Source organism: Centropristis striata, chromosome 13, assembly GCF_030273125.1.
Source record: "Centropristis striata isolate RG_2023a ecotype Rhode Island chromosome 13, C.striata_1.0, whole genome shotgun sequence".
In the NCBI taxonomy this organism is placed as follows: domain Eukaryota; kingdom Metazoa; phylum Chordata; class Actinopteri; order Perciformes; family Serranidae; genus Centropristis; species Centropristis striata.
Genome location: NC_081529.1, coordinates 37,823,374 through 37,846,797, shown reverse-complemented (window position 1 = coordinate 37,846,797; position 23,424 = coordinate 37,823,374). Strand labels below are relative to the sequence as shown.

General features: G+C 35.7%; 1 protein-coding gene across 1 annotated transcript in view; it reads left to right on the top strand.

Annotated features, from left to right (window-relative positions):
- pdxdc1 (pyridoxal-dependent decarboxylase domain containing 1) overlaps positions 1-23,424 on the top strand; it is a 48,351-nt gene that overhangs the window by 5,661 nt on the left and 19,266 nt on the right. Inside the window, exons 2-13 of the mRNA XM_059347968.1 lie at positions 1,172-1,316; positions 1,615-1,689; positions 3,102-3,185; positions 6,206-6,355; positions 7,063-7,252; positions 8,474-8,542; positions 8,634-8,712; positions 9,536-9,620; positions 10,520-10,568; positions 12,469-12,570; positions 14,523-14,648; positions 17,423-17,473. Coding sequence (XP_059203951.1) covers positions 1,240-1,316; positions 1,615-1,689; positions 3,102-3,185; positions 6,206-6,355; positions 7,063-7,252; positions 8,474-8,542; positions 8,634-8,712; positions 9,536-9,620; positions 10,520-10,568; positions 12,469-12,570; positions 14,523-14,648; positions 17,423-17,473 — 1,137 coding nt within the window. The 5' untranslated portion in view covers positions 1,172-1,239. The remainder of the gene's footprint in view (positions 1-1,171; positions 1,317-1,614; positions 1,690-3,101; positions 3,186-6,205; positions 6,356-7,062; positions 7,253-8,473; positions 8,543-8,633; positions 8,713-9,535; positions 9,621-10,519; positions 10,569-12,468; positions 12,571-14,522; positions 14,649-17,422; positions 17,474-23,424) is intronic.

The following is a 23,424-nucleotide window of genomic DNA, read 5'->3' as shown; positions in this document are numbered from 1 at the left end:
AAAACCAAGCAGTAATTGCACTTACCACAGTCTGCTTTGGATATATTTATATACTAATTTAAACGTAAAAATAATAGAAATGATAAGTTTATTTAAAAGGGAAATTATTATCTAGATAGTGATGAAGTAAAAAAGTGAGATAAAATGATATTAAGACTAAAATATAACATTACTTTATAATATTAAGTCTAAAATACACAAATCTTTGAATAGAGTTGTTAAACACTTTAAATACATTTATAACAAAATAAATTTGAAAATGTTTATTGACTGAAAACTAAATATAAAAGCTGAAAGAAGGCAACAACATTACTATTAGAAGCTTTTACAGCAAAACCACAGAACTATGTTCCTGGGGTCAAAGGTCAAATAAATCATCATGATTTTTTTATCATAAAATGACATCATCACTACATGTAGAAATAAGAGTCATATCACATATCTACCTATAACACATGAACAGTTAAAACACGTTAAAAACTTTAAAGCAGTTTTTCTCAGTTTAACCCTTTGATGGTTACAGCAGTTAGACTCTGTAGGACAGAATACACAAGCCAATATAATAATTATCCTCCAATTTGGCCAACACAACATTTGATGCAATCAACATATTGACATAATCATTAACAATTAATCAATGACAAAAACAATATCAGCTTGGACTGCCACATATATTTTTTTCTTTATTTTTTTTTTCAGCGTTATTCTGAAAACTTCCTGATATGATATCCTGACACACCTGGTACCTTTAGATCCCTCAGATCTTCTAGTTTCATATCATACCAGGATCTCCAGTATATTGTACACAATATATATAGTACACAAAATATCAGTACTTGGCAGCCATGAATGGATATAATATTAGCATGACTCAAAAGTCAAGATGTTTTCTGTATTTGGCAACTGTTTAATCTTAATCTTTAGATTTGCACTTTACACTACATTTTAAATTTATGATTGATTTTTTATTTTGTTGTATGTTTTTTATTCATTCATTCAGACTAAAAAGTATATATTTTCTATATATTTTTTTTCAGTATTTTATAATATTGTCAAGAATGTCATTATCGCAAATATACCCTGAAATATGGTGATAATCTTTGCTGAACGGTTTATAACAACTGACTTTAAAATGTTTTTCCTTCCTTCTATTCTCTTAACTTCCCACCAGCACACACACACACATACACACACACACACACACACACACACACACACACACACACACACACACTTTAGATGATGGTGGACTCAACGTTTGCTCAAGTGGGCAAAAATCTGAGCGAAGCCATGAGAATCCTGGGAGACGGACAGAGGTAAGATAAGAAACTATTATATTAAATGTATTATTATTATTATTATATATACACTTTTCTCAATGTTTCATTTAGAAAACAGATACAAAGATTACCACGAGGTTCACAATGATTTCCTTTTGGTCCTGTGATGTTAGTGAAGGTGGCAGGTGAACCTTCTGCCTCTTTTTGTTGAAGCACTAACTCTGTTTATCCATATATGGTTACATTTACAAAACCACTGAGAGCCCCTGAACATGAATAAAACAAATGACAGCATCTTCACCTCCGTGTCTTTTTGTGTTGTGCGTCTGTTTAGAGAGGAGGAGGAAGGACCAGAGAAGTGGCGCTTGACCAGAACCAGAACCAGCATCCCTGGACCCCTGCAGGGAGAGTACGACACACACACACACACACACACACACACACACACACACACACACACACACACACAGGTCCTGCCGGGTTTTCTCTGGCCTCAGCTCTATTCTTGGTGAACTGGAGAGTTTTTCTGTAGAAAGTGTTGATGGAAGTGAAGGGACAGGTTGTCCACCAGAGACACACACACACACACACACACACACACACACAGAGTACTCAATAGTATTCGATAAAGGAAACTTTGTTTTGTCTGAACTCTTACTCGAGTGAAACGGACAAACAAAGTTCAATCAGTTAGTTCAATCAAAGCTGATTTAAACAGTCAGCCAGATACACTACAGGCCAAAAGTCTGGAAGCAAGATCAAATTTGTACAAGAAAAGATCATAGCTTCATTGCTATACTTTGCAACAAAATAAACATGATTATTCTATAAAGAGTCACTTATTAGAACACATGTTGACTCTAATTATCAGCTCTTTGGGTTTTTATTGCTTAGACTTTGTGTTTCCTTCTTTCCTTAATGTATAAATCTGAACTCTTGTTTCTTTTGTCTGAGATATGAACACAGTTGAGATTTATTGGGGTTTTTGTCTCCAAACTCTCAAAAGACAAAGAGATAGTAGAAGTGAATAATGTAAACTGTGATTTTTTTTTTACTTTTGCACTGAAGTAGTGACTCTTCCTAATCTCCTCCACCCTAAAACTAAGCCCTTCTTTTCTGTTGGTAACATTTATTCACCAATGGTCTGATAACTTCAATGTTTACCTAAAGGTCAATGGAGGAAAATGGTTCAATTCAATAAAGGTAAAGTCTGATCATGTAGTAAACACATCCAGAAATCCAAAGAAAACACTGGTTTTGAAGAAAGACAAAGTGAATAGAACATTTAAGTTCCTTCCAAACTTTTGGCCTGTAGTTTACTTTAGGAATATTATAAAGGAGCCATTTAGATCTTTAGCTTATAACTACAGTAAAATGGATTATTCCATTTGTTTGAGTCTCATATTGGTCTCTTTTCAGTTCCATAATCCAACACAACATCTTCTTTTATCAGACTGCCACTTATTGTTGGGTTGATGGACAGTCACCGTCCACTGAGCCCAACATGGTGATTTAAAGCCCCGCCCCCCATGCTCACTTACACCTTTTTGTGTAGAAGAGAATTGTGGGAAATATAGGCATTTTTAAACTTTCAGTATGTCAGTCAGTAGAGGATTGAATGTCGCTCTTGGCAGTTTGAAGCTCATTGATAGGTCCAGAGTTTGGTGAGAGGAGGAGTTTTACAGTGTTATGAGGCCTTCATTTTGTACTAAGTGGGACATTTTGGCAGTGGGAAGAGTTTAAAGGGTTGTTGTATTTTTTATATTTTATTTTATTTTTATAAAAGTTGTTAAATCTCGTTTCTTTGTGTCTCCTGTTCAGTGGTCAGGATGTCGCCACGATACTGCGTCTCGTTCACAACCTCATTCATGATGAGGAGGAGGAAGAAGACAAGCCGAGCCAATAGTAAGTACAACTAATCAATGAAAAGCTTTCACAACAAAAGTCCTTTTTGTTTTTAACCCTCTGTGGTACGCATTATGATGCCAGTTAGGAAAAAATGTTTGGAGTGTTTTTTGTCTTAAAATAGACTAAATAAACATAATCTGAAGAAATGTTAATTCTTTTTTTGTTGAAGTTTTTATGGTTTGTTGTCCGTAGACAACATTGTCCCATAACGGTGCACAAGTGAAAAAGAAAGTTTTGAAATTAATTTTAACATCATTTATTTAATAAACATGTGTAAAAGATTCAGTAGCTTCAACAAGGTACAATACATAACATTTTAAATTTAAAAACATTAAAAAATAAACTTTTTTAACCGGTTTCTTGTCTGAATGTTGCCTGTCGGAAACATTGTATCATTCAACCAACGACCCATTGAAATAAATGTCTTCAACAATCTAAATTGATAATGAAACTATCAACAATGAAGCTTCACTCACCTATCAGTAGGAATATATATTTTTCCTGATGGAAAAGGGCCAGGAAATGACGTTTTGACGTCCCTCTCGGGATCATTAAAATTTTAACTTACTTACTAACTTACTTATGACTTACTTACTTACTTACTTACTTACTAACTTACTTACTAACTTACTTACTTACTTACTTACTTACTTACTTACTTACTTACTTACTTACTTACTAACTTACTTACTTACTTACTAACTTACTTACTTACTTACTAACTTACTTACTAACTTACTTACTTACTTACTTACTTACTTACTTACTAACTTACTTACTTACTTACTTACTTACTTACTAACTTACTTACTTACTTACTAACTTACTTACTAACTTACTTACTTACTTACTTACTTACTTACTTACTAACTTACTTACTTACTTACTTACTTACTTACTTACTTACTTACTTACTAACTTACTTACTAACTTACTTACTTACTTACTTACTTACTTACTTACTTACTTACTTACTTACTAACTTACTTACCTACTTACTAACTTACTTAATTACTAACTTACTTACTTACTTACCTACTTACTAACTTACTTACTCACTAACTTACTTACTGACTTACTTACTTACTTACTTACTTACCTACTTACTAACTTACTTACTTACTTACTTACTTACTAACTTACTTACTGACTAACTTACTAACTTACTTACTGACTTACTTACTAACTAACTTACTTACCTACTTACTAACTTACTAACTTACTAACTTACTAACTTACTTACTTACTTACTTACTAACTTACTTACTTAACTACTTACTAACTTACTTACTTACTTACTAACTTACTTACTTACTTACTTACCTACTTACTAACTTACTTACTAACTTACTTACTTACTTACTTACTTACTTACTTACTTACTTACTTACTTACTAACTTACTTACTTACTTACTTACCTACTTACTAACTTACTTACTTACTTACTTACCTACTAACTTACTTACTTACTTACCTACTTACTAACTTACTTACTTACTTACCTACTTACTAACTTACTTACTTACTAACTTACCTACTTACTTACTTACTTACTTACTTACTAACTTACTTACTAACTTACTTACTTACTTACTTACTTACTAACTTACTTACTTACTTACTTACTTACTTACTTACTTACTTACTAACTTACTTACTAACTTACTAACTTACTTACTTACTAACTTACGAACTTACTTACTTACTAACTTACTAACTTACTTACTTACTTACTTACTTACTAACTTACTTACTAACTTACTAACTTACTTACTTACTAACTTACTTACTTACTTACTTACTTACTTACTTACTAACTTACTTACTAACTTACTAACTTACTTACTTACTTACTAACTTACTTACTTACTAACTTACTTACTTACTTACTTACTTACTTACTTACTTACTAACTTACGAACTTACTTACTTACGAACTTACTTACTTACTTACTTACTTACTAACTTACTTACTTACTAACTTACTTACTTACTTACTAACTTACTTACTAACTTACTTACTTACTTACTAACTTACTTACTAACTTACTAACTTACTTACTTACTAACTTACTTACTTACTTACTTACTTACTTACTTACTAACTTACTTACTAACTTACTAACTTACTTACTTACTTACTAACTTACTTACTTACTAACTTACTTACTTACTTACTTACTTACTTACTTACTTACTTACTAACTTACTAACTTACGAACTTACTTACTTACGAACTTACTTACTTACTTACTTACTTACTAACTTACTTACTTACTTACTAACTTACTTACTAACTTACTTACTTACTTACTTACCTACTTACTAACTTACTTACTTACTTACTTACCTACTAACTTACTTACTTACTTACCTACTTACTAACTTACTTACTTACTTACCTACTTACTAACTTACTTACTTACTAACTTACCTACTTACTTACTTACTTACTTACTTACTTACTTACTAACTTACTTACTAACTTACTTACTTACTTACTTACTTACTTACTTACTTACTTACTTACTTACTTACTAACTTACGAACTTACTTACTAACGTACTTACGAACTTACTTACTTACTTACGTACTTACGAATGTAATGTATGGATCAGTCCTCCCTGTGTGTTGGATGATGGAGGTGTAATGTATGGATCAGTCCTCCCTGTGTGCTGGATGATGGAGGTGTAGTGTATGGATCAGTCCTCCCTGTGTGCTGGATGATGGAGGTGTAATGTATGGATCAGTCCTCCCTGTGTGCTGGATGATGGAGGTGTAATGTATGGATCAGTCCTCCCTGTGTGCTGGATGATGGAGGTGTAATGGATGGATCAGTCCTCCCTGTGTGCTGGATGATGGAGGTGTAGTGTATGGATCAGTCCTCCCTGTGTGCTGGATGATGGAGGTGTAATGTATGGATCAGTCCTCCCTGTGTGCTGGATGATGGAGGTGTAATGGATGGATCAGCCCTCCCTGTGTGTTGGATGATAAAGGTGCTGTGTGGTGTTTCCAGTAGGATGCAGAATGTGGGTGAACAGGGTCACATGGCGTTGTTGGGTCACAGCCTGGCCGCCTTCATCTCCGTGTTGGACAGAGAGAGGCTGAGGAAGCTGACCACCAGGATCCTGTCTGACACCACGCTGTGGCTCTGCAGACTCTTCAGGTAGGCCTCAGGACGAAATACTACACATTCAAATTTGCATTGAAATGAATGGGACGGCCGGAAAAAAATGAGCGAAAAAGAACAATAATTGGAGATTTTTAAACGTCTACTTCTCCGGCATAATTTCACCTAGAGACTCCATTTAAACTTTAAACAGTAGACACAAGTCTTGTGTATCGGTGTATTAATCCACGTTTCGATAGGTCATATAGTTTTTTATCAATCCCTGTTCAATGACCATGATCATTTTTGGAGAAATTCTGAGATTATAATGGGTGTGTATTGCACGGAATGTTCGTGTCACAGTGTGTGACATCATCACCAGAGTGTAGAGGGAGAGAAGAAACTGTCAAAAAATAAATTTGAAAACTGCGCTCCAGGCCGCAAATTCCACTCTACAGAAATAATTTATACATAGAAACGTAGGAAAATTAGTCTTCTCCCTCACAATCCTCTGGTAAAGCTGTCAGAGTTATAGTTTGGGCATTCTTTTTAAATCAATTTATTTTATGATTGAATAGTCCAAGTATTATTTGAATATCTTTTTTTTATTACAACAGATCATTATATCCATTTTTCCTTTCATACTTTATAAAGAAAAATTGGTTTTGTATTATTACATCAAGTTTACACACATGGGTCTAAAATGACTCATTCATCCAAATTTGATTTAAAATTAAATGACCTCATACTATAATGTTCCCCAGGTACGACAACGGGTCGGCCTACTTCCATGAGGACGACCGGGACGGCCTGGTCAAAGTGTGCCGGCTGGTCATTAACGCCCGTTATGAAGAATATGCCTCTGAGGGCTACGCAGTCCTCAGCTCTAAACAACCCGTCATCTACCAGAGCGCCTCTGGCCGGTCTGGACTGGGCCAGCACCTGTGCAGCCAGGTAGGAACGATGTCACTCACTCACAATAATGATGAAGATTATGGACCCTCGGTGGGAAACTTTGATGTGAATATTATAGAGAGCTCACAGCGCTGCAGCTAGAGAAAACACATTAAATACACAAAACACAACAAACTGAGAAAACATCTTCATCAATCTGACAACACAAGAGCAGCATTTAGAAAACAAAGACCACAACACAACAGAAGTGTTTCCAGAGGACACTTAAAAGTGACGCACACTTCTGGACATGCTTGATATTATCACGTTATTTCAAGATATTTCATGTTATAAAGCGAAATTATCACTTTATTTCATGATAATGATATTTTCCCTTTTTTTTGCCCGCTAGCGTTAGCCCGCTAGCATTAGCCCGCTAGCCCGTATCAATCACATTTGCGTGTGTGCTAGAAAATGGCACTTGTATTGCTTTCTTTTTTGTTGTTATTTGTTGTTGCCTTCTCTCATTGTTGTCATTGATTTATTTTTACAAAAAAATAAATTGCAGTTAAACAAATCAAATAAATGAATGATACATGTTTGGTCTCTCTCAACGGCACCCAGTTGGTCCCGCTAACGCTAGCACGCTATCGGTCGGCCGCTAACGTTAGCATGTTATTGATCACCGGCTAACGTTAACATGCTATCGATCACAGCTAATGTTAACATGCTATTGATCGGCCGCTAACATTAACATTCTATAGATTGGCCGCTAACGTTAGCATGCTATCGATCGCCAGCTAACGTTAGCATGTTATCGATCACCAGCTAACGTTAACACGATATGATCGTTATAACGGTATAACGTGAAATTATAATTATCTTGAAATAACGTGATAATATCAAGTGTGTCCAGACGTGTGCGTCACTTTTAAGTGTCCTCTGGAAACACTTCTGTTGTGTTGTGGTGTTTGTTTTCTAAATGCTGCTCTTGTGTTGTCAGATTGATGAAGATGTTTTCTCAGTTTGTTGTGTTTTGTGTATTTAATGTGTTTTCTCTCGTTGCAGCGCTGTGAGCTCTCAGGGCCACCGTAGATTATGCCTCAACTGTGGCTATGTTTTGTTTGTAGAAAACAACCACAGAGTTTTTAGAAATATTCAAATTTTACACAAAGGGGCTTTAAAAACAAAAGATGCCACCCAGGTCTGAGGCACTCATCTTGAATCTCAACAAAGTAGAACATTTGATATAAAATGATATTAATATCTGTCTGTCTTTAGCTCGGCCTGCCTCTCTCCAGTCTCTGCACCGTCCCATGCAACACCGTCTTTGGATCCCAACACCAAGTGGTAGGACAATACAAAAGAAGAAACAAATCAAAACACACATTCAGATAGTTGATATTAGTTCGTATTGACTCAGATCCTGTTTGTCTGTTAGGATGTTGCTCTGTTGGACAAACTCATCAAAGAGGATCTAGAAGCTGGGAAGCTTCCTCTGCTGTTGATCGCCAACGCAGGTGAAGGAAAACCACAGTTTACTTTTCACTATCTACCAGGGCTGCACGATTATGCCCAAAATGATAACCACGATTATTTTGATCAATATTGTAATCACGGTTATAATTACGATTATTCATCGTGTTAGGGAAAACATCTGTATTTTTATTGCTCTACTTTTAAACAAACAATAGGAACAGTTTTTAGTGTCTGGTGCCTGTTGTAAACAAACAGACCCCGCGGCTCGTTAAGAAGAGCCTCTGGCCCCCATCGGCTCGTTAAGAAGAGCCTCCGCGGCTCGTTAAGAAGAGCCTCTGGCCCCCGCGGCTCGTTAAGAAGAGTAAGAACGAGTCTCCAAAAGTCTCCAATAACACCAGAAAAAGTCTCTGGATTTGTCTCCAGTCGCTTTCTTGAAAAATAGTCTCTAAGGGGGTCTGAAAAGTCGCTAAATATAGCAACAAAGTTTCTAAGTTGGCAACACTGCTTCACCAGCTTTTACAAATGTTGCGTGTTGTTGTGGCGTCCAGTACTACGTCACATCGTGTTTAGCGTTCCATCCAATCAGCAACCAGGCTGTTTTCAGTGGAGAAACACGGCCCCGCCCCCTGGTGGTTGGTGGACTACTGGTGTAGAAAGTGTTGATTAGATCTGCAGGAGAGACGCATTTTAAAATGGAAATATCACCGATAATCAGGTTAATTTAATCGTGGCGGACAAAATCGATCAAAATTCGAATCATTGTGCAGCCCTACTGTCTACACAGGTGGCACATTACATTAACAATGTTCTACATTTTAAATCAAACCAGTTGCTTATTAGACTTTTTGTACTCTTTTCTCCCAGGTACCCCTGGAGCAGGACATACAGACAAACTGGGTCGTCTGAAGGAGCTGTGTGATCAGTACAGCATGTGGCTCCATGTGGAGGGGTGAGGCAATTATCTTACTGTCTGTAATACAAGGGCTTAATGTATGCAACACATTTTAACATGAATTCATTGAAATACTCTTAAATGTTTATGCAGTTGTGACTAATACACTGTAAAAAAGGAGTGTCCAAAAACCAGATCAAACAGTAAATCTGAGGGAAATGATCTTGCTGCATGGACAGATAATTTACCTTGACAAGATTTATTAAATTAAGATTATTAAATCTAGAAATAAGCATGTTGAACACTTAAAATAATAAATTAACTCTTAAAACCAGATAAAGTAAAGCTGCCAGCAGTGATGAACTGGCCCGAGCAGAGTGACCTGATGATTATTTGGTTCTTACCAAGATAAAAAAAACTTTAGATTTAGAAGTGTTAGATCATTTATCTGGTTTTAAGAGTTAATTTATTATCTTAAGTGTTCAACATGCTTATTTCTAGATTTAATAATCTTAATGTAATAAATCTTGTCAAGGTAAATTATCTGTCCATGCAGCAGGATCATTTCCCTCAGATTTACTGTTTGATCTGCTTTTTAGACTAAACACCTTTTTTTTTTTTGCATTGTGCAACTAATTTTTTAACATGAATTCACTCTTAAATGTGACTAATGTTCTTCACACCATTTTTATAATTGTCAGAGCAGCTGAAGCTCATAGCCCTTAAACACATATTGTAGCCTTTTCTTTTGTTTTGGCCTAAAATACAAATATATATATGGCACACTTGGAGCATTTACCAACACTGTCCTAAAGTGAAATGGTACTTTCTGATTATTATTATTTTTCTTATAAATGTGCAGCATCACCTTTTGGAAATCTAATGTTTGAATATAAATGTTTAAATGAATGTCAATGCTTTAATATGAACTGTTTTGATGGTGTTGTCTTCCTCAGGGTGAACCTGGCCACCTTGGCCCTGTGTCAGGTCACCTCTGCTATCATGGTAATTCATTTTAAATCTTCCACTCAAAGCCACAACCAAAAGGTTTCTGCTGCAGAAAGATATAAATACTGATACTGAATAGTGATTCAACATACATCTTGTTCTTCACCGTGGTTCATTAATTAAAGAATTAAAGTCTTAGCGACAGTTTCCACCGTGATCACATACGAGACGGATTAAACACGGAGACTCAACTGAGGCCACCGTCGCTAACTGTTCACAACGTCAGCAGCTGGTCATAAACAAAGCAGCATGGCTAATTATGCACAGAGTCTCCGCTGATCATAAACATCGTGATGATGAATTAACAGCATCACAAACTGTACACAGAGTGTCTGGTGCTTGTTGTTAACAAACAGAGATCACTAAGTGAACACCTCCTGCAGCAGCAGCACATACACACTGTACTGCTACAGAGCTAACTGTTAGCCTGTTAGCACATACACACTGTACTGCTACAGAGCTAACTGTTAGCCTGTTAGCACATACACACTGTACTGCTACAGAGCTAACTGTTAGCCTGTTAGCACATACACACTGTACTGCTACAGAGCTAACTGTTAGCCTGTTAGCACATACACACTGTACTGCTACAGAGCTAACTGTTAGCCTGTTAGCACATACACACTGTACTGCTACAGAGCTAACTGTTAGCCTGTTAGCACATACACTCTGTACTGCTACAGAGCTAACTGTTAGCCTGGTAGCACATACACTCTGTACTGCTACAGAGCTAACTGTTAGCCTGTTAGCACATACACACTGTACTGCTACAGAGCTAACTGTTAGCCTGTTAGCACATACACACTGTACTGCTACAGAGCTAACTGTTAGCCTGTTAGCACATTCACACTGTACTGCTACAGAGCTAACTGTTAGCCTGTTAGCACATACACACTGTACTGCTACAGAGCTAACTGTTAGCCTGTTAGCACATACACACTGCCTGCCTGCTGTAACGAGCCTCCGACCCCGCGGCTCGTTAAGAAGAGCCTCCGGCCCCCGCGGCTCGTTAAGAAGAGCCTCCGGCCCCCGCGGCTCGTTAAGAAGAGCCTCCAGCCCCCGCGGCTCGTTAAGAAGAGCCTCCGGCCCCCGCGGCTCGTTAAGAAGAGTAAGAACGAGTCTCCAAAAGTCTCCATTAACACCAGAAAAAGTCTCTGGATTTGTCTCCAGTCGCTTTCTTGAAAAATAGTCTCTAAGGGGGTCTGAAAAGTTGCTAAATATAGCAACAACGTGGCTAAGTTGTTCACCAGCTTTTACAAATGTCGCGTGTTGTTGTGGCGTCCAGTACTACGTCACATCCTGCTTAGTGTTCTATCCAATCAGCAACCAGGCTGTTTAAGGGGAGAATAAAGACCCTGCTCTACTACAGGGACTAAAAAAGTCCAGACAAAAGACCGCTAGGACGGCTCGTATTCAGATTAGGGGCGTTTCAGAGAGTGAGACCCTCCTCATTTCCTCAAACAGATCCCTATTTAAAGCGATTTCAGTGTATGTGATCAGGAACAACAGCCACTGTGGTTGTTTTGCTGTTTAAAATTCAGCTGAAGCTTCTATGAGGAGGCTTCAGTCTATGTTACAGTTAAAGTGTGAATCTTCCAAAGATACAGTGTTTTTGGTATGAATATATGGGTTCTTTCCTTTCTGAACTGTGGCACAAAGTGAGAATTGCGTATTATTATGACCAACTTTGGAAGATATCTACTTGATTTGCCTCTTATTAACTTTGCTCAGACTTTGTGATGCATTTTGTCCTCCTTTACTGGCATTAAGGAGATATCTTGGCAGTACATTTCCCACCTTATTGTAGTTGTAGAAGTCAGACGCCCAGACCACAGCATTGACCTTGACTTTGTCTTGTGTCATGTTTTTATTCCTCTACGTGTTGTAACGTGTCCAGGCAGCGACCAGGAGTGACAGCATGACGCTGACCCCGGGTCAGTGGCTGGGACTGCCTGCTGTAACTGCTGTCACCCTCTACAGACATGAAGACCCAGCACTGGTAGGCTCTGATCATTTCACACTGTTCATTCCACACGACAAGACAAGACATGTTTCTGCTAGTTTCATGGCAACTTCTGGTTGTTGTCTTCGTCCTGATCTGAGCCGATGAAATCATAGTCTGTATCTAAATACTGTTTATAGTGACGTCTGGTTGGTTTGTGTCCTGTTGGAAGCATCAGTTCATCGTTCCTCTTAGTCTCCATCTTGTTTCTGATAAGGGGATCAGACCATAGACACAAAATGACCAAAAAGAAAGACACAAAATGACTAAAAAAAGACACAATATGACCAAAAAAAAGACACAAAATGACTACAAAAGACACAAAATGACAAAAAAAAGACACAAAATGACTAAAAAAAGACACAAAATGACTATAAAAAGACACAAAATGACCATAAATGACAAAAAGACACAAAATCACCCAAAAAGACAAAAGAAAGACACAAAATGACTAAAAAAAGACACAAAATGACTAAAAAAAAGACACAAAATGACTACAAAAGACACAAAATGACAAAAAAAAGACACAAAATGACTAAAAAAAGACACAAAATGACAAAAAAAGACACAAAATGACCACAAAATGACAACAAAATGACAAAAAAAGGACACAAAATGACAAAAAAAGACACAAAATTACCAAAAAAAGACACAAAATGACAAAAAAAAGACACAAAATGACAAAAAAAGACACAAAATGACCAAAAAAATACACAAAATGGTATTGAGGAGGAGGAGGGGGGGAGGAGGAGGAGGAGGAGGAGAGGAGGAGGAGGAGGAGGGGGAGAGGAGGAGGAGGTGATCTCTGACTCCAGCCTCTCTACACCTCAACCTGACTGACTCATGTTAGCATTAGCTGTTAGCATTAGCTGTTAGCATTAGCTGGTGCTAGTTTAAATGTTGTTATGACCTCAGTAAACTGAGCAGCGACTCCTTGGAGTGTCTGTTAGTCCAACAAACGCTGAACAAGACATTTAATGAACAAAACCTTCAGATAATACGTCATTAAGTCAAAATACAGTCAAAGGATCAAAGTTATGAGACCAAACCACTAAACCTCCTTTTTTATATCTATATAACGTTATATATAACTTTATTGACACGTTGCCGTGGAAACTCTTCCAGAACAAACAAACCCAGGACTTTCACCCAGGAGACATAAAAAAACAACAATGTAAAAACACCAAAAAAGACACAAAATTACACAAAAAGACACAAAATGACAAAAAAAGACACAAAATTACCAAAAAAAGGAAACAAAATGACCAAAAAGACACAAAATTACCAAAAAAGACACAAAATGACGAAAAAAGACACAAAATTACCAAAGAAAGGAGACAAAATGACCAAAAAAGACACAAATTGACCACAAAATGATCAAAGAAGACACAAAATGACCAAAAAAAGGCATTAATTGACCAAAAAGACTAAAACACATGAACACTTTAACACAGTGGAGACAGAGCTGACTTCCAAAATGATTTGGCGACCCCCAGAAATCATCTCGCGACCCCAATTGGGGTCGGGACCCCAAGGTTGAGAACAGCTGATTTACACTATTAACATCAGATGTTTTACTAGTGATTGAGACCATAGTGTTGTCCTGAAAACATTTCTGAGGGAATAAATCAAGTGACAAGTTTTCTCATTTTGTATTGAAATGAATGGACCTAAATGCTTCTGCAGCCACACTTAGCGCCCCCTGCTGGAGTCTTTGGGAGAATGCAGCTTGAGTCACTTCCTGGTTTCCTCCCGCTCAGACCCGGAGGTTGCCGCCTGGATGAAATGTCATTTTTCTGCTCACAAACGGCCAAGTTTTCCTTCAATAGCTGCCTTTTAGACTTCAGATTAGCTCTGAATTTCATTTCAATGAGTCAGATTGTGTTGAGGTGTCCATGGCGACTCTCTCAGGGTCCCTGTAATGTTTGTCCCTGTAATGTTTGTCCCAGTCTCTGGCAGCAGGTCTGACGTGCAGCCAGCCGGTGGCCAAGCTGAGAGCTCTTCCTCTCTGGCTGTCGCTGCAGTACCTCGGTCACAACGGGATCATCCACAAGATCAGACACGCCTCCCACCTGGTGAGCTCCTCCATTCATCTCCATGGATACTACACACACACTACTGGTCAAAAGGTTTACAACACACCAACTTTTACAGAAATGAATTGAAAATGATGCAGTTTAATGTCTCAGTGTACTCTGAAATTAATGCACATTTGCAACATTTAAAATTCTTTATTGAGCATGATAGTGTTTTGAAAGTGAAAAATGACCAAAAAACATACACAAAATGACCAAAAAAAGACACAAAATGACCAAAAAAAGACACAAAATGACCAAAAAAGACACAAAATGACCATAAAAAGACACAAAATGACCAAAAAAGACACAAAATGACCAAAAAAAGACACAAAATGACAAAAAAAGACACCAAAAGACACTAAATGACTAAAAAAAGACACAAAATGACACAAAAAAGACACAAAATGACAAAAAAAGACACCAAAAGACACACAATGACTAAAAAAAGACACAAAATGACCAAAAAAGACACAAAATGACAAAAAAAGACCCCAAAAGACACAAAATGGCCAAAAAAAGACACAAAATGACAAAAAAGACACCAAAAGACACAAAATGACCAAAAAAAGACACAAAATGACTAAAAAAAGACACAAAATGACCAAAAAAAAGACACAAAATGACTTACAAAGACATGAAAAGAATTCAAAAATGGACAAAATAGCCCAAGACTCCATAGAGTTAAGTTGTTAACCCATTTCTTGTTCCCTGAAAAAGGCCTACTTGTATAATTCTGAAATGTACATTATTTTCCAGTTTTGGTTAAGCTTACCTTTTTTTATTTACCTCTGGCAGTTCACCACTTACCTTTGGACCCTTTCAAGCTGTTCATTTGACTTGAACTGCTTGAATTTCAAAAATTGGGGTGTTCTAAAACTTTTGACCGGTAGTGTATTACAATAAACTTTTTCTTTACATTATTTTAAATAAATATTAAAACATCTTGTGGGATGATGTGTTATGGGCTGAAACATGAGCCGCCAGAAACTGAATCTGAATGATTTATATTTTAATTTGAACTGCTTAACTTGAATAATTGCATTAAAAAACTGAATTTGAATCACATAAATTGAATTTGTATTGTTCAATATGAATCACTGCATTGAAAAACTGAATTTGAATTATAATTTGAAATTGAATTTATTAGTTTGGAACTGAACATTCTGGTCGCAAAATTCAATTCCATTGCGCCTCTTTGGCCAATAATAAATAAAACTAGAAAATTTCCTCTGGGGAAATTCTGAAAGGGCCACGGGGGCTACTGCCGGTGTGTGTACACTATGATGAGACTCTTCAGAGATTTATAACTATGCCCTTTAACCTCAAAATGTGTGTGTGTAGTGAAAATCGCATAAAGTTACCTGTGTGTGTGTGCGCGCGCGCGCGCGTGTTTGAAGCATGTGTATGCATGTGTGTGTGTGTGTGTATCTGTAACTGTAATCACATCAAAGATCAAAGCAATCAACTGAATTAACTGACACCTGTTAATGAAAGAGTGACAGCAGAGGTGGACAGACTGGAATTTCTGGCCTCGAACAGAAAGCATTTTTGGCAAAACCATAATACCTATCATTGATCCGACTTCACTTTGAGCGTCCTGAGTTCTTCCTGAACGTCTACATATGATTTTTGTGAAGAAAAATTAAAAAATAGCTTTGTTAGAGCGATCTAAAAAAACAGTTAAATGTCAGACAGCTCAGAAATCTTCCTGCGTTTTTAATATGGGAGCCAATGAGGCTGTTGGTGGTGTTGGTGGATCATCTGTGCGTCCTACGCCCAAACTATAACTCTGACAGCTTTACCAGAGGATTGTGAGGGAGAAGACTAATTTTCCTACGTTTCTATGTATAAATTATTTCTGTAGAGTGGAATTTGCGGCCTGGAGCGCAGTTTTCAAATTTATTTTTTGACAGTTTTTTCTCTCCCTCTACACTCTGGCGATGATGTCACACACTGTGACACGAACATTCCGTGCAATACACACCCATTATAATCTCAGAATTTCTCCAAAAATGATCATGGTCATTGAACAGGGATTGATAAAAAACTATATGACCTATCGAAACGTGGATTAATACACCGATACACAAGACTTGTGTCTACTGTTTAAAGTTTAAATGGAGTCTCTAGGTGAAATTATGCCGGAGAAGTAGACGTCTGAAAATCTTCAACTAATGTTCTTTTTTGCTCATTTTCTTTCGGCCGTCCCATTCATTTCAATGCAAAATTTTGGGCAGTTTTTCGCGACTTGCGTCGCGAAAAATTCATATTTAGTAGAGAAAAGTAATAGCACACCGATCCCGATCAAACCGCACGTTTTGATATATAATTTGTCCTGCAACTCTTCAAGTTGTAGGACTAGTAGCGGGACGAAATTGCGTCCGGAAGAGGAAGAAGAAGAAATCCACAGTATAACAGTAGTGCAGCACTGGTCCCTACAGATATTGCTGGATGGGACCAGTGCTGGGGAGATTGCCCCGAGGCCCTAATAATAATAAAAACTAATGAATTCAATTTCAAATTACAATTCAGATTGAGTTTTTCAATGCAATGGTTCAAATTGAACAATACAAATTCAAATGATTTGATTCAAATTCTGATTTTAATGCAATAATTCAAGTTAAGCAGTTGAAAATTCAAATATAAATCATTCAGATTCAGTTTCTGGTGGCTCATATTTCAGCCCATAACTTAGGCATCAACGTCATATTCTTTTTTTTTTTTTCTAATATGGAAGTCGGTCATTTCACTTTGGTCTCTCTCCTCTTCAGAGCCAGAAACTCCTGCAGAAGCTGAAAGCTGTGGCCTCCATCAGAACATCGGTAGGTCTTCTATGTTATTATTATTATTATTATCTTAATAAGACGTGAAGAGATTCTCTGAGAACACACAGAGTGAAAGGAAAGACCAACTCCTGCAGTGTTGATGCTAACACGACATGTGTTGATGCTAACACCACATGTGATGATGCTAACACCACATGTGTTGATGCTAACACCACATGTGTTGATGCTAACACCACATGTGTTGATGCTAACACCACATGTGTTGATGCTAACACCACATGTGATGGTGCTAACACCACATGTGTTGATGCTAACACCACATGTGTTGATGCTAACACCACATGTGTTGATGCTAACACCACATGTGTTGATGCTAGGGGTGTGCCATATCGTATCGTTCATGATAATATCGGTATATTTTTTTCATGGTTAAAAAAATGCATATCATGATATTGGCAACATTCCTACTTCTTGATGTAGTGGCGTAAGGCTAACAATAGCTAACAATTACATTTTAATCACAAAAAGCTACTTACTCTCTGTCGCTAAACACATGCAGCTTTCAAAATAAGAGCACAGTGTGTTAACAGAATCTACCACAGAACTTACAAGAAGACTGTCAAAATAAGATGCCTTAAATAAAACATACAAGAACCTTTATTTTCCTTTACAAAATGTCATTAAATTATGCCCCCGGAACCCCTAAATGGTTATTTTTTATTATTTTCTCATAATTTTTTTTTTTAATTTGGCAACTGTTGAGATTTGCACTTCACACTACATTTTAGATTTTTATTTATTTATACAGACTAAAAAAACCCCATCATTTCGATATCTTTTTAAGTATTTCGTAATATCGTCAAGAATATCGTTATCGCAAAAATAGCCTGAAATATGGTGATATTCTTTTAGGGCTATATCGCCCAGCCCTAATTGATGCTAACACCACATGTGTTGATGCTAACACCACAGTCTCTGTACAGCGTGTTGACTGGCAGAGAGTCTGGGATCAGAAGCATTCAACATAATCATACATATGAACAATCAGAGTGTTGGAGGTCTGACTTCTTACACAAAGAGACTCAAACTCCCAGCAGCTGGTAGGAAGTGGAGCATTCTACTGGAAGGTTTCTCAGCTGGTTCTTGTAGTATTACATGTTAGGGTTGTTAACACAGTTATTATAGTTAACCAAAACTAACCAAATAACCAAAACTAGAATTGAAAAAAACATTTTCGTTAACTGAAATAAAAATAAAAACTAGAGTTTTTAAAAAAACGATAACTAACTAAAACTGTATTTTGTGGTTACAAAACTAACTAAAACTAACTAAAATTATAGTGAAAATGTCCTTAGTTTTCGTGTTTGTCAACTTTTTTCATTCATAATTCAGTGTTTCTATTGGAACATGCAACACATGGTGAATATGTTTACTGAGACTGGGATGTTTACACTAGAACCAAAATTCAAAACACCAGAACTGTAAGAGTTAATAACCTTATTGGGGCTGAGATGATAAACCAAAGGAAATGAAGGAAACATTTATTATGACCTCTTTGAATCTGGCACCAACACATAGACCATTACAAAAAAACTAAAACTAACACTAAAACTAATAAAACTAAACTAAAACTAAGCATTTTTTAAAAACTATAAAACTAAACTAAAACTAGCAAACTCACTCTAAAAACTAACTAAAACTAACTGAATTTGAAAACAAAAATTCACAACGAAATTAAAACTAAAACTGATGAAAAATCCCGAACTATTCTAACCTTGGTTGTTACCATACTAACATGTTCAGCTCCATACCATACTCAGGAAAATATTCAATACTGGATACCAGCGAAGCTGTGGAACAGTTTACCGCTGCATATCCGCTCGTCAGAGACTTTGGACAATTTAAAATCTTCTCTTAAGACTCATTTTTTCTCCCAGGCTTTCCAACCTGCGTGAGAAGAAAGTTGTTTCTGTGTGCTCTACTGTACATCTCATCTCATATATCATTAGATTAAATTGTCTTTTATTTTTGTGAGTTTATTGTTGTTCAATTATGTATCTTGTATTGGATTGGATTTTTTGTTGTGATTCAGTTATGTAAAGCACTTTGGTCAACCTTGGTTGTATATAAGGTGCTCTAGAAATAAACCTGACCTTGAGGATAAAAACAAAGACCCCAAAATTTAACAGAAATATTTTTATTAACAAGAAAAATGCAACATGTAAAAATGAACAGAACCACCAGAGGTTAAATATTTGTAATAAAAACAGTTCTGCAAAAAGAAACTGCAACTATGATAACAAGCTTCAGGTCTGACGTAGTGCAAAACATAAATAAATACAATAAACAACAACAATTAGAACAATATTTCCAGCTGTGTGTGTTGCTGTTTGGTTGCAGGTCGACTTTAGTATCGATACTTTTGAGAATGAGTATCGTATCCGGATACAACGTTTTAGTATCGATACTTTTTTTAGTATCGATACTTTTAACGACCCTACTAGACGTCTAATAACACAATAAAAGTTGACCAGAATCTGACACTAGAAAGGAGTTATTATAAAGGTTTAAAAACACTAGACAAAGATAATAATAATAATAATAATAATATTAATAATAGCCTCCAACACTAGACAAAGATAATATTAATAATAATAATAATAATAATATTAATAATAGCCTCCAACACTAGACAAAGACACATGAGGAAGGAGAAATAATAATAATAATAATATTAATAATAGCCTCCAACACTAGACAAAGATAATAATAATAATAATAATATTAATAATATTAATAATAGCCTCCAACACTAGACAAAGACACATGAGGAAGAAGAAATAATAATAATAATAATAATAATAATAATAATAATAATAATAGCCTCCAACACTAGACAAAGACACATGAGGAAGGAGAAATAATAATAATAATAATAATAATAATAATAATAATAATAATAATAGCCTCCAACACTAGACAAAGACACATGAGGAAGGAGAAATAATAATAATAATAATAATAATAATAATAATAATAGCCTCCAACACTAGACAAAGACACATGAGGAAGGAGAAATAATAATAATAATAATGATAATAATAATAGCCTCCAACACTAGACAAAGACACATGAGGAAGGAGAAATAATAATAATAATAATAATAATAATAATAATAATAATAATAGCCTCCAACACTAGACAAAGACACATGAGGAAGGAGAAATAATAATAATAGTAATAATAATAATAATAATAATAATAGCCTCCAACACTAGACAAAGACACATGAGGAAGGAGAAATAATAATAATAATAATGATAATAATAATAATAATAATAATAATAATAATAGCCTCCAACACTAGACAAAGACACATGAGGAAGGAGAAATAATAATAATAATAATGATAATAATAATAATAATAGCCTCCAACACTAGACAAAGACACATGAGGAAGGAGAAATAATAATAATAATAATAATAATAATAATAATAATAATAATAATAATAGCCTCCAACACTAGACAAAGACACATGAGGAAGGAGAAATAATAATAATAATAATGATAATAATAATAGCCTCCAACACTAGACAAAGACACATGAAGAAGGAGGAATAATAATAATAATAATAATAATAATAATAATAATAATAATAATAATAGCCTCCAACACTAGACAAAGACACATGAGGAAGGAGGAATGTGTTGTTAGTGAAGGTAAACTGTGACGTGTGTGTGTGGTGAAGGTGTTCATCACTCTTTTTAGGGTTAAACCATATTTGCTGACTATGACTCTGGTAAACGTAGGATGAACTTGTGTTTGGCCACATTTACCGTGAAGATGGTGGTTTGAGTGTGGAGTAGCATTGTGTGTGTGTGAGGTAGCAGGTGGGTTATGAACATGAATAGAGTGACTCTGTGGGTTGGTTCCAGGGCCTGGTGGCTCCCCTCCCGCCCATCTCCGGGGCCTCGCTACGGGACGTCCTGGGCTCCCTCATGCTCTCTATTGTAGGTGGGACCAACCTGTCTCCCTCTTCCTCTCCCTCTTCCTCTCCCTCTTCCTCTTCCTCCTCCTCTTCCTCTTCCTCTTCCTGTCACTGCTGACCATTGTCTCTCACTCACACCAGCCCAGCGGTGTCTGGGTGTCCATTGGCTGATGGACTGTTCACTTCTTCCTGGTTGTTTAGGATGTGGACCCCTCAGGCATGTTCTTTGAGGTCCTTCAGGGAATGCCTCCACTCATTATGTGTTGTTGCCTTTGGAAGAAACACAAGGGTCATGAATAATTAATACATGTGTCATGTGCTGTTGCATCACATTCATTCCTTTTGTTTAAAATCCAAATCCCAGTTGGTGATGCTTCCTGTTAGGATCCATAGCAGGAACAGGGTTTCTGAACCAGTTTAAGGCGGGAAACATTACCGCATTCTACCATTAAGACCTGTTGGGCCTGTTGTTATTCTACCATTAAAACCTGTTGGGCCTGTTGTTATTCTACCATTAAAACCTGTTGGGCCTGTTGTTATTCTACCATTAAAACCTGTTGGGCCTGTTGTTATTCTACCATTAAAACCTGTTGGGCCTGTTGTTATTCTACCATTAAAACCTGTTGGGCCTGTTGTTATTCTACCATTAAGACCTGTTGGGCCTGTTGTTATTCTACCATTAAAACCTGTTGGGCCTGTTGTTATTCTACCATTAAAACCTGTTGGGCCTGTTGTTATTCTACCATTAAAACCTGTTGGGCCTGTTGCTATTCTACCATTAAAACCTGTTGGGCCTGTTGTTATTCTACCATTAAAACCTGTTGGGCCTGTTGTTATTCTACCATTAAAACCTGTTGGGCCTGTTGTTATTCTACCATTAAAACCTGTTGGGCCTGTTGTTATTCTACCATTAAAACCTGTTGGGCCTGTTGCTATTCTACCATTAAAACCTGTTGGGCCTGTTGTTATTCTACCATTAAAACCTGTTGGGCCTGTTGTTATTCTACCATTAAAACCTGTTGGGCCTGTTGTTATTCTACCATTAAAACCTGATGGGCCTGTTGTTATTCTACCATTAAAGAGGAAAGAGGATATGTGGTTCTGTAGTATTTGTAGTTTTTTACACCTATTTTCGGTCTCTTGGCCAATGAAATTTGTGTCTTTTTTGTCATAATTTTGTCTTTTTTCTCATAATTTGTGTCTTTTTTGTCATATTTTTTTGTCATAATTTTTTGTCTTTTTTGTCATAATTTTGTCTTTTTTGTCATATTTTTTTGTCTTTTTTGTCATAATTTTTTGTCATAATTTTGTCTTTTTGTCAATTTTTTTTTTTTTTCATAAGTTTATCTTTTTTGTCATAATTTTATCTTTTTTGTCATAATTTGTGTCTTTTTTGTCATAATTTTTTGTCTTTTTTGTCATAATTTTGTCTTTTTTGTCATAATTTTTTGTCATAATTTTGTCTTTTTGTCAATTTTGTTTTTTTTCATAATTTTATCTTTTTTTGTCATAATTTTGTCTTTTTTGTCATAATTTTGTCTTTTTTGTCATAATTTTTTTTCATAATTTTGTCTTTTTGTCAATTTAGTTTTTTTTTCATAATTTTATCTTTTGTCATAATTTTGTCTTTTTGTCATAATTTGTCTTTTTTGTCATAATTTTTTGTCATAATTTTGTCATATTTTTTGTCTTTTTTTGTCATAATTTTGTCTTTTTTGTCATAATTTTGTCTTTTTTGTCATAAGTTTATCTTTTTTGTCATAATTTTATCTTTTTTGTCATAATTTTGTCTTTTTGTCATAATTTGTCTTTTTTGTCATAATTTTTTGTCATAATTTTGTCATATTTTTTGTCTTTTTTTGTCATAATTTTGTCTTTTTTGTCATAATTTGTGTCTTTTTTGTCATAAGTTTATCTTTTTTGTCATAATTTTATCTTTTTTGTCATAATTTGTGTCTTTTTTGTCACATCCATGCTCCAGGACAGGAAATAAAGA